Genomic DNA, 12,841 nt, shown 5'->3' with positions numbered 1-12,841 from the left:
TAAATGTAAATTATTGGGAATGTCTTAATTCTTCATATGTTGGGAGGTGGGTTCATAAGTATCCTATTTTACAGAGAATAAAATGAAAAACATATCCCTTAGGGTGACAAGAGATCTTAGGAGGTTGTGTGATTATGGATGATTTTTATTCACTTCTTCATTCTGCTTTTCAGTACACTTAAAACTAACCACTATTATCCTGACAGGCTAAGTAAGATACAAGCACAGCCTCACAGTTTTGAAAAAGACTGCCTAGGCCGGGCGTGGTGGCTCACGCCTGTAATCTTAGCACTTTGGGAGGCCAAGGCAGGCAGATCATGAGGTCAGGAGTTCAAGACCAGCCTGACCAACATGGTGAAACCCTGTCTCTATGAAAAATACAAAAATTAGCCGGGCATGGTGGCAGGCGCCTATAGTCCCAGCTACTCGGGAGGTTGAGGCAAGAGAATTGCTTGAACCTGGAAGGCGGAGGTTCCAGTGAGCTGAGATTATGCCATTGCGCTCCAGCCTAAGCAACAGTGAGACTCCATCTCAAAAAAAAAAAAAAAAAAAAAAATCACAATAGCAAAGACTTAGAACCAACCCAAACTAACACAAGGACAGAAAACCAAACACCACATATTCTTACTCATAAGTGGGAGTTGAACAGTGAGAACACATGGACACAGGGAGGGGAACATCACACACTGGGGCCTGCTGGGGAGTGGAGGGGTTGGGGAAGGATGGCATTAGGAGAAACACCTAATGTATGTGACGGGTTGATGGGTGCAACAAACCGCCATGGCACATGGATACCTATGTGACAAAACTGCATGTTCTGCACATGTACCCCAGAACTTAAAAAAAAAAAAAAGACTGACTTTGGGGCTGTCAGGATAATGTCACTGGTTATCTCAAGCTTCGTGATACTGTTCCCGGGCTCCTTGCTCCCAGGCCTCCAGAAAACAGAAGCAACGGATGACATCTTTCCCACATGCTGGGAGACAAAACTCAACATTAATGTTTTCAAGAATTAAAGGCAAATAGGCTGGAATGGTGGCTCATGCCTACAGGGAGTACTTTGGGAGGCCAAGGCAGGAAGGGTGCTTGAGCCCAGGAAATCGAGTCCAGCCTGGGCAAGATAGTGAGGCCCCCATCTCACTGTCTTAGCTGGGTATGGTGGTGCACGAACGTAGTTCCAGCTACTTGGGAGGCTGAGGTGGGAGGCTCATTTGAGCAGGGGAAGTCAAGGCTGCAAGGAGACGTGATCATGCCACTGCACTCTAGCCTGGGTGCCAGAGTAAGACCCTGCCTCCAAATAAATAAATAAATAAATAAAAATACTAGTACCAACCTTTAACGCCACTCAATTGATTGGTATACAGAAGTGTATTTGCTTGATTATATTTTGTAAACAACCGCCAGAATATAGATTCCTCCTTTGAGCACAGTCCAGTCACGGTGTTCTTTAATTCTTCGGAGTGCACCAAAGCTGACAGGATACAGTCTAACCAACAGAGAGCATAAGCATTTTTCCACTGGACACATAAAGTCTGGGGAAATGATGTATATTTGCTCTCCAATGGCATTTCTGGTTTAGATGTACATCCTTCATTTTGAGGGGAAGGTCCGCCAGTTCCAGAGACATCAACTGTAGCAGGATCTTTTGTAGTAGCCATGTCAACAGTATCAGCTTCCAAAATCTCATTCCGCTCCAAGGAATCAGCTGTCCTAACTGGATTCTGTTGACTACTACTATCAGGTAAGTTTGATGAGCTTTCATCATATACTTCTCCATTATGTTTGCTGTTCAAAACTTGTTCACCATGAGTAACAATATGATTTCTAGTCTTTTTGGAATTTGCTAAAAGAAATGAATCTTTATAGCTGCTTTCCAAGCTCTTCCTTTTCTGAGGCTTATGTGGAGTGTGACATTCTTCCGAATCAGGAGAAATTAGGTTATGAAGTGATTTAGAGCCCAAAGGATAGATGCACTGGAAAATAAAAATAAAATGATAAAAACTATAAAAATTCAAATAACTTCATGTTTTATAGTTTTCATATCATGAAAAACATGTATAGAATTTTAGCATTAATTTGATGACAGGTTATATTTATACACATAAATTTGAAAAACTTAAGAGACAAACTACTTAATCAAAATTTTGGCCTCCAAAAGAATAATTTTTTTCAGGTTAATTTGAACAATCAAGGGTTTAATCTGAGTTACGCAAGAGTAAGCTAATAAGGAAAACATATTTTTGCTTTAATAAAAATCTAATGTTAAGTGAATTTAAAATTTTCTTTTTTTTTTTTTTTTTTTTTTTTGAGATGGAGTCTCGCTCTGTCGCCCAGGCTGAAGTGCAGTGGCCAGATCTTGACTCACTGCAAGCTCCGCCTCCCGGGTTCACGCCATTCTCCTGCCTCAGCCTCCCAAGTAGCTGGGACTACAGGCACCCGCCACCTCGCCCGGCTAGTTTTTTGTATTTTTTAGTAGAGACAGGGTTTCACCGTGTTAGCCAGGATGGTCTCGATCTCCTGACCTCGTGATCCACCCGTCTCGGCCTCCCAAAGTGCTGGGATTACAGGCTTGAGCCACCGCGCCCGGCCTGGAAACTTTAATTTCTTAAAAATAAAATGGAAGTAGGCTGGGTGTGGTGGCTCATGCCTGTAATCCCAGCACTTTGGGAGGCTGAGGCAAGAACACCTGAGGTCAGGAGTTCAAGACCAGCTGGCCAACATGGTGAAACCCTGTCTCTACTAAAAATACAAAAAAAAAAAAATTAGCCAGGCAAGGTGGCGTGCCCCTGTAGTCCCAGCTACTCAGGAGGCTGAGGGAGAACTGCCTGAACCCGCAGGCAGACGTTGCAGTGAGTGGAGATCACGCCACTGCACTCCAGCCTGGGCAACACAGCAAGATTTGAGACTCCGTCTCAAAAGAAAAAAAAGAAACAGAAACTAGAATGGTTGCCAGAAGCTGGGGGAGAGGAAAACGGGAAGTAGTTATTTAATGGGTACAGAGTTTCAGTTTTGCAAGATGAAAAAAAGTTCGAGATCTGCTGCACAAGTGATATACCTAATACTCCTGAACTCTATACTTAAAAATGGTTAAGATGATAAATTTTTTTACAATTTAAAAATCAAAACAAATTTTTTTAACAGAAAAAAAATTCCTGAGATGAAAACCCTTTGTGAATCTCAAGCAGTCAAGATCATGGTATATGCATCCTACTTACACGTCTACTTTATTCAAAACAGTAATAAACCTTTGGTTCCAAAGGAATGTATATCCAAAAAAAAAAAAAAAAAAAAAGAAAAAAACAGTAATAAACCATAAGAGGCCCCAGAACTGCAAAACTTAGTGAGTTCCACCCACACTCTTTGCAAGTGTCTTCACTGACTTTTCTTTATATAATCTGTGCTCCCACCATAGGCCAATCTGGAATATAATTTGTCCTTGCCCCGATTTTTCCCTTATAAATTAACAATTTCAGATTTTTATCTTTATTTTTTCTTTTTATAGAATTGTGTTGCCTCTTTCCACATGTTCTAAAGATTTGTATTTCTTTATACCTGACTTGTTTCTATTTACAGTGAACATGTATCATTTTTATAAGTAGAATAAAGCTTTTAAGCTGTCTTCAATAAAGTCATAAAAATATACACAAAGCATTAGTATTTTAGCCCAGCACAACCATCTAGTATCATTTAAAATCCAATGCTGAAAAAAACCTAATCCTGTCTCTTTCACTGAGTTTTGGAGCAGCTTAAGTAAACTCCTGTACTCATTCTTGTGAAATAGGAAAAAGGAAAACATATCATGTCTTCTTATACTTATATAAGTAATTATCAACAAGGTATGGCCAAAGACAAATTATAATAATAATGTATTCATTTTACAAATGGAGAAAACAAAAAAATCTTTTCTTTGATTCCTTAACCTTAATGATTTAAAAACTTTATTATAAATTTCATGGGTTTTTTAAAAAGACTAATTAAATGTTCCAAAGTAAACGCTGAATGATAGACTACTCCACGAAAAAAAAAAAAAAAGTTAAAACTTCCTACTGTTTAAAAACACTTGAGAGTTTCAATTTGGTATAATTTTGGACCAGTCTTGAATATAAGTGTACAAATCAAGGAACATTTTAATGTAAATACCTGATTAAAAGAGGTTTTCCAAATGGTTCTTTGCAATTTATAGCACAGTAAACTCCAAATTTTATAACACAACTCTTTTGAAATAATTTGATTCAGAGGACTTACACAGGGATCAGCAAAGTTTACTGATAAAAGGCTAGATGATAAATATTTAGATTTTATGAGCCACATAGTCTGTGACAACGACCCAACTCTGTTGTTGTATGCAAAAGAAGCCATGAACAATACATAAATGATTGAGCATGGCTATGTTCCGGTAAAACTTTATTTATGAACACTGAAATTTGAATTTCATTTAATTTTCACTGATTATGAAAGGGTATTCTTCTTGGTTTTTTTTTTTGTTCTATTGTTGTTGTTGTTTGAGACAGAGTCTCCTCTGTCACCCAGGCTGGAGTGCAGTGGCTCAAACCTTGGCTCACTGCAACCTCTGCCCCGGCTTCAAGCGATTCTCCTGCCTCAGCCTCCCAAGTAGCAGGGATCACAGGCACATGCCACCACACCCGGCTATTTTGTATTTTTAGTAGAGACGGGTTTCACCATGTTGGCCAGGCTGGTCTCAAACTCCCGACCTCAAAAGAATCTACCCGCCTCAGCCTCCCAAAGTGCTAGGATTACAGGTGTGAGCCACCGCACCTGGCCTTTCTTTTGATTTTTTCTGGAATTTTTTCTTTTGATATTTTCCTAACCATTTAAAAAATATAAAAATCATTCCTTGCTTGTGCATCATACAAAATGTTTCCTCACCCCTGGTGTAAACCAATCTACTTCATAAAGTACATTGGGCTCTTATTGCTGACTAGAAATTTAAAAAACAATAATAAATTACTCACGTTCCTTTTAACATTTCCAAAGTATATACTTAAAATTCTTGATTATATGTTTTTTTGCCTTGTCACTTAAAAAAGAATGCTTCAAAAACCAAAAGTCCGGGCCAGGCGTGGTGGCTCACGCCTGTAACCCCAGCATTTTGGGAGGCCAAGGCGGGTGGATCACCTGAGGTCAGGAGATCAAGATCATCCTGGCCATAGTGAAACCCCATCTCTACTAAAAATACAAAAATTAGCTGGGCATGGTCGCGCATGCCTGTAATCTCAGCTACTCAGGAGGCTAAGGCAAAAGAATCCCTTGAACCATGGAGTCGGAGGTTGCAGTGAGTCGAGATCGTGCCACTGCACTCCAGCCTGGTGACAGAGCAAGACTCCGTCTCTCAAACAAAACAAAACAAAACAAAACAAAACAAAAAACAAGCAAAACTAAAAATCCATGTAGTGCATCTAACTTTAATAGCCAAAAACCTATCTCCCGAGGACTAGGACTTGTCTATTCTTATGGTCCTGATCTTCTCCCCAAAACCTTGCTCTTCCAAGTCTTCCCAGTTCAGTAATTAGCGATTCCATTCTTCTAATTTTTCAAGCCAAAAATCTTGGAACCATCCTTGATTCCTCTTTCCAACCCCATATTCCAATCTTTCAGCAAATCCTGTTGGCTTTACCTTCAAAGTATAAATAAACTCCAACCATGCCTCAACACCTCTGCCACCACCCTCTACCCCAGAATACTGCAACTGCCTTTGACTAGTCCAAAAGGAAAAAAGCTTTTTTTCCTTTCTACTTATCAATCTAAATAAAAAGAAAGAGAGAGAAGCTTTTAAAAAGAAAGTGACATTTATTCAGGAATAAAGTATTCCAATGGGAATACACATGCCATAGTAAACTGTGTTCAGGGAGGTAAGGGAAGACAAAAGGTTTTTAAAGGAAAATGAGAAGGATCACATACTTGTTTTGAGATAATTACCCTTGGCTACAAGGATCAGTAACAAGGATGACACCAGCCCACGGCTGGACCAGGCAGTTGTTGGGCAGATGTTCTTGCAGAAGTATCTTCTGTGTAAGTGATGACGGTCTTTGTGCAAGGCTGTGGTTTTTGCAGTCTTTTGGGATATTTTGGTATTTATGCATGAAAGCTCTCTCTTCATAGCCTTTCCTGGCTCTATTTGTCTTTTTTTTTTTTTTTTTTTTTTTTAATTAGAGACAGGGTCTCACACCCTGTCATCCTGGCTGGAATGCAGTGGCACAATCATAGCTCACTGCAGCCTGGACCTCCTGGGTATGGTGCTGTGCACCTGTAGTCCCCCTCCCAAGTAGCTGGGACTACAGACGCACACCACCATGCCCAGCTAATTTAAAATTTTTTCTTAGAGACAAGGCCACACTATGTTGCATAGGCTGGTCTCCATTTCCTAGGATCAAGCAATCCTCCTGCCTGCCTCAGTCTCCCAAAGTGTTGGGATTACAGTTGTCAGCCACTTGCCTGACCAGGCAGGAATTTTTTTTTTTTTGAACACAAATTACTCCATTTGGATTCTGACAATTTTCATATATTCTATCCTCCCAGCACACTTTTGTGACCAGAGGTGTGGGGGCTTTTTCCCCACACCAAGCAATTCTCCAGAGGACACCAAATGGGTATCCTATAATCCAACTCCATTTTGATGTTATCTACCTAGAGACCATGTCAGACCCTACAGGTTGAGGGCTCCGTTCCACGACTCCCTCCACTTCAGATGCCAATCCCACATCCAGAACACCAGTATATCTCACTGACTGGCTACAAAGGTTCCCACTCCCGCTTCTTGGGCATAAGTAGTTTGCAAGGACGGCTCACAGAACTCAAACGAACACTTATGTTTATTGGTTTATCCTAAAGGGTATTCTAAAGGATATAGATGAAGAAATGAGTAGGGCAAGGTGTGGGGCAGAAGAGGTATGAAGCTTCCACTTCCTCTGGGCATACCACCTCCACATGGCACCAGCCCCTCCAGCAACCCAGACACGCGTTAAATCCAAATCTTGATATTTTCATACAGCTTAATCTCCAGCCCCTCCACTCCTTTCCTGGAGGCCTGTGGGTAGGGCTAAAAGTTCTCACTCATTAATTCTCTAATCATGTGGGCTTTCCAGCTACTTGCCCCATCTGAGGCTATCCACGGCTCCATCCTAAGTCACCACATTAGTATGAACCCCAGTGTTAGCAAACAGGCTCATTATGAATAACAGGACACTCTTGTCACTCAGGAAATTCTAAGAGTTTTAGCTCTGTGACAGAAACCAGAGGCAAGGACCAAATATAATTCATATTATACTATAATCTCCCTGCTTTAGGTCTTGCCCATTACATACATTTTCAACAGTGCAGCCACAGTAATGGTTTTAACACTGAAGTCAACTTATGTCACTCCTCTGCCAACATCTCTGCTATGGTTCCTGGTTCCACCCATAGTAAAAGCCAGAAAGCTTACAATGGCCTATAAAACCCTACTTGGTCCAGCTCCCCCATTATTTTTCTGATCCACCTTCTATCGCCCTGCTGGTTTCATTGCAGTAGCACAAATATCACAGGCAGTCTCCATTCTCTCAAGGCCTCCCTGGAACTTGCTTCCCCTGCCTAGCAAGCTCACTGCTCTACACCTCTTTCAGGCTTTTGCTCAAATTTCACTTTCTCATTGATGCATTACCCTCACCAACCTAATTAAAATTGCAAACTCCCCCTACTTTGGCATTCCAGTCCCTACTGCCTTATTTTCCTCCACAGCACTTTTTATCACATGACACAGAAACACATACTTGTTTATTGTCTTTCCCACTCTACGACATAACCTCCTTAAGGGCAAGAAATTTTTGTTTTATTATTGTATCCTAACATTGTATCTGGAACAATGCCAAACAGTGACACTCATAAAAAAACCATTGAATATATGCATAAAGAAATTTATATTTGTAGACATGCCTGGGATTACTTTACTTCAAATTATACCCAGCATAAGTATCTATTAACAACCACGTGATTAAGTCTAGTATTTTCCAAACCTGGCTGGCTGATGATCAGACTCATCCTCAAATGTTACAAAACCACAGAATTCTGGGCCAACTCTACTGAATCAGCATCTGGGGTTGATACTCAGAAATTTATTAAAAGCACTCTAGGTAATTCTGATGAACTGTTAATTTTTTGCTGGAATAAACAGATCCAAAATTAGAAGTCTGTATTCCAACCACAGCTCTGCCACTGTATCAGGATCTTATGTTCCTAAACCCTCTGAAATCCATCTATTTTCTTATTCATGAAATAGCAATACAAATCCTGCAAAGTTCTGAGAATTAAATGTGTATGAGACAGTCTCATAAACTGTCAAATACAATAAAATGTGGAGTATTATAGAATTTAATGAGCTGCTATATAAAAGCCGTACCAGTGGGTACAAATTACTATAATTTTAAAAGCTATTTAGAGCTTCTAAAAGGGTCTTTTAGACTTTACAAGATTCTATGCTCTATCTGGTTCACAGTATATATACTGGTTTTAGACTAACCAATTTCCAAAACAATCTTCCAGGTACATTAGAGATTCGCAACTTTTCCCATCAGTTGCAAAGATAAACCAAAGAGATGAGAGAGTAACTACTATACGCTAATAGCTAACAAGGACCTCCAAAAGGTTGAAAAAAAGAACTTGAAATGTATTTTCTCCTCTCTCAAGTCAAATGGCAATAAAAACAAAGATCTTTATGCAAAGGGAAAGGTAGGTGGAAAAATAACATTGTATACCAGACAGACTTAGAAACTGAGTTACATATTAAAAATCCAGCCTAAAAAACAAAAAATGAGTAAACTTTTAAAACAAGAAAAAAGCAAAAGAAAAAAGAAAAATCTTATATATACCATATAAGATTAATACTTTACCTGCAGATCCTCACACAAAAAGATAGATTCTTGAAAACTAATTCGGTAAGTCTTTAAGGCTTTTAACTTTCCCTTCTCTCTACAAGCAGGGCAATACTCATCTGATGGAACTTTAGCTGAATCATAATTCTAAAAGAGAAATAAAGCAAATTAAAATATAGACATTCCTACAATATATCAAAATATTAAAAGTTAGATGGAAAGGTAACCAGAAAAAAATTATAATTTTCTATTACAAATATCCTGCCAAGATATTTTAAACATGGCAAATAAAAGAAATGCATATAAGCCTTTAAGCTATTATTCCAAAAATAATTATGTTATGGTTTTAAATATTAAATGTTAAGTGTTAAGAATAGCATCAATTTTATTTGCAAGAAAAAAAGTAACATCAACTACCAGGGAGAATTTATGTACCATATTTTCAAAGAACAGTAAATCATAAGGTCTATGTTTTATTTCCACTTTCATGTATCAATAAAACAGAGAGGTAAACACATTAAAACAATCTTTCGCCATTACTGTAAGATTTCCGTGGAAGACACAATTTTTTAGAAGTTAACTGGTAACATCGCAATTGAATTTAAGTCTCAAAAATACAGAGGAAAAAAAAACTTTGCACTCAGGCAAAAAATAAGTTCACTAACTTTTCCCAAATACCCCACCATGTGGAGTGAAGATATCCCTATATCAGTCCCTGGTCCAATCACTGGCAAACCATTTCCAATCTTCGGAGAATCCATCATTCCGAGTCATTGGCTAATTTATGTCACTTGAGACATGTCAATATCACTAACGATTTTTTCAATGAACCCTGGAAAAAAAAAGTCAATAGACAATTAAATAAAAATTCTATTTACTATAAAAAAGAACCATGCTATTTTACAAGACGTATATATTAAGTAGATGTTGAGGGCTATATGTCCTGGAATAAACATATTCTACAATTATAATCTTGAAGTGAAAATGATACCTACATTTACAAACCTAGCAAATTTGTGAACAGAGGGCAGTGACCAGTTTTCATAACAGACTCATTTGTGAACAAATTAAATAAAACTTGTAGAGGTAGCTACTATTTAAGGCAAACTATATTGACCAGAATTTGAAAACCTAACTTCTTAGAGTCTATGTACAATTTGAAACAAATATGCCAGCATTATACAGAGAAAAACCCCAGATCCATTGTGCCACTATCTGGCAGGAACAAAAGAAACAATGAACCATCTATTCCATACATTCCTATTGTTTTCAACTACCAAGAACATTAATACTTCATCAGTTGGAAAAAATACTACAATACTACTTATTAAAAGCTGCTAACAAATTATTATTTGTAAATGATCTAATTTATACCACATTTAACTTCTTTTGTTATCAGAACAAAAATATAAACACTGTCCTAGTACAAATTACATGTGGCAAGCTTGTTTTGAGCTTAGTCCCATGGCGTAGAACTACATTTAATAGAGTAAAAATTACGAGAGACCGGAGCTCAGTGTAAGCAAAAAATAATTAAGAGCATTTTAATTGTGGGTTTACAATTATAGGAAAATCAAATACAGGAGACCTTTAGGGCAAAGGAGAATTACCACTTAGCAGAAATGTTGTAAAATAATTCTAGGCATAAGTCTTTCCCAAATCCGAATGCATGATTCTATGACACCCATCTCCTGGGAATCGAGGGCTCATAATTCACTTTAAAAGCTAATTATGCTGTTCTGGTTCAGCTATATAAACTTCACAAACCTTTCAAGCCAAGGAATAACTTCAAAAATAAAACTGCTTTTTAAAGAAAGTATCAGTGAATCTTAATTTTCTATTCCTGAAGAAATAACCATAAGACAGCGTTTCTCAACCGCAGCATTACAGATAACTCTGACCAAATAACTGTTTGTGAAGGCTGTCCTATGTACTGACGATGTTTAGCAGCGTCACTGACCTTTACCCTCTAGATCCAACAGCCAAAAAAGTTTCCTGACTTGCCAAATGTCCCCCGGTAGGCAAAATCACCCCTTCTGGTGAGAACTACTGATGCTAACTTTTTTCTTTCTTTTTAGGCACAGACAACTTATTACCCTTTGGCTGGTTCTATTTATAATCTACTTACAAAAGGGAACTATGTAGGAGTCAAACTTCCATGGTTCCTGCTTTGCAGGCTTTGTACCTGCGGATCTTAGTCCCGGAACTTACTTGTAAAATTAGTTTCTTCTAAGAATTAAATGAGATAAAGATGTAAAAAGTTTAGCACCTGACAAAGCTACTATTTGGTGCTAATTTGATACTTCATTCTGCGTAGAGAAGCAGTACACGTTGTATCATTCTGCGGTACTCTCAAATAGGAAACTAGTAGGCTATGTACCTTGAATAAACTGTTTTTGATGAAAATTTCCAACTACCTGAGGGAACCTAGAAAACTTTTTCAAATCAAACGGTTTTCTCTTTGTCTCTCTCAATTATAAAATATAAAGGGCCTCCAAACTGCTCTCCTGATTCCGTCACCCAACATTTCAGCAGGAAAAAGACAGGCTGGTGGTTGAAATCCTGAATATATAGAATTCCCCAAAAGACAATTCATTTACTACCAGAGGTTTATTTGTCCATATGGGGGACATAAAAAAAATACCAGAGGTGAGCTCCCCAGGTCTTCTTCCAAATACAATTCACTTCGACTTAAATACAAAATCCTGGGGTGGATTTTACAACTTAATTTGACCCTAAGTAGCTGCTCTTCTTCCCTTCAAAAACAATCTGCTCCTCCTTCCCATATCTCACTTAAATGTGGGCGTCTCCATCCTTCGAAACACACAGGCTAGAAAGTCTGAGTTGTTCCCTATTCCTTATTTCCCTCACAGTAAGTCACCAAATTCTGTGGACAGTTCTGTGGAAAGGTCTCAAATCTCTACCTCTTTCCCTTCCATATCACTGTCAAAATGATGTCCCTGTAAGGTAAGTCTAAGCCTGTCAATGCTTAGCTTAAAATTCTCTATTTACTCCAGCCTGATTACAGCAAAGTCCGTCAAAACAGCCCAATATAACCTAGAGGTAGTACTATGACCTAAAGCTCACTGTACTGTGAAAACAACCCAGCTTTCCAGTTCTATTTTCCTCAGCTCTACTTCACCCCCAGCATCTTTCTTCTAATATCCACTTTTCATACTTCTGTGGGCCACTTATACTCCAGAAGCCTTAATGTGAATTATTAGCCAAGCATGAACCCAGTTATATAGCACAATGAACGTGTCAAGCTGGCCCTGGGAATCGTAACAAGTATGCAATTAAACTTAATTCACACTCCTGTGTGCAAAATGGAGAAACCCAGGGAAACAGCTGTTCGAAGAGGGGGCCTTATACCCACCCATTTGAGCTTGCCTTCCGAGAGCGAGTAGGCTCGGCACGTGAACCGTCAAGAGCGAGGCCACAACCCACCTGGAAGCCGAAGAACAGGGTCGGCTTTCTGCACCCAGCTCTGTCTGGTACCAAACCCAACTATTTTGAATCAGAGACGAACAGGACCAAAGGAGGGAAGTTTCAACACCCAACCTAAGAAGCCCCAAGAGGCGCAGGGTCCGTTAACCCTGCCCAACTCCACGCTCCTTGGAAAACGAAAACAAACTCTGGTTTCTCTTCAGCGTTCACCTCTCTGAGCCCAAACGGATCTGTAAGTCCAACTCTATACCTTAATCATCAATCTTTCCCACTTGAACCCCGTCCCAGCCTAGCCCATCCTTTCAGCGCGCCGACTACCCCATAGGTCATCACAGCTCTGTCTCTTTTCCCAATTTCGAGAGCGGAAAGAAACCCCTCCCTCTTCTCCGTTACCTGCCGCGGGCACTCCCCTTCTTGGTACCGGGTCGATCGGAACTCCTGTTCCAGCTTGATTTCCACCCTAGTTGCAACGTTCAACCCACGTTCCCCGCGGACTGCTCCTCCCCCACTCGCGTTTCCACTAGGAAGGC

The 12,841-nt window shown here is 39.3% G+C and overlaps 1 protein-coding gene and 1 long non-coding RNA gene across 14 annotated transcripts in view; one reads left to right on the top strand and one right to left on the bottom strand.

Moving 5' to 3' along the window:
• USPL1 (ubiquitin specific peptidase like 1) overlaps window positions 1-12,841 on the bottom strand; it is a 39,757-nt gene extending 26,916 nt beyond the window's left edge. For 5 of the 13 annotated variants that reach the window (XR_013407854.1, XM_077974155.1, XM_077974150.1 and 2 more), the window contains exons 1-4: window positions 12,705-12,841; window positions 9,530-9,696; window positions 8,883-9,011; window positions 1,334-1,973 (exon numbers count right to left, since the gene is read on the bottom strand). Coding sequence is in view for 7 of the 13 variants with exons in the window: in XM_077974155.1 (XP_077830281.1) it covers window positions 1,334-1,973; window positions 8,883-9,011; window positions 9,530-9,628 (868 nt within the window). In the remaining 6 variants the exon portion in view is untranslated. Of the gene's footprint in view, window positions 1-1,333; window positions 1,974-8,882; window positions 9,012-9,529; window positions 9,697-12,240; window positions 12,675-12,704 lie in introns of those variants that run through there. The other 8 variants (XM_077974152.1, XM_077974153.1, XM_015120826.3 and 5 more) reach the window with 5 other exon arrangements.
• LOC144336240 (uncharacterized) lies at window positions 3,474-6,234 on the top strand. Its single transcript, XR_013407859.1, has 2 exons — window positions 3,474-4,536; window positions 5,413-6,234. It is a non-coding gene; the product is annotated as an uncharacterized LOC144336240 (long non-coding RNA).

The sequence above is a fragment of the Macaca mulatta genome, chromosome 17, assembly GCF_049350105.2.
Source record: "Macaca mulatta isolate MMU2019108-1 chromosome 17, T2T-MMU8v2.0, whole genome shotgun sequence".
Taxonomy (NCBI): Eukaryota; Metazoa; Chordata; class Mammalia; order Primates; family Cercopithecidae; genus Macaca; species Macaca mulatta.
This window is presented reverse-complemented; position numbering and strand designations above follow the sequence as displayed.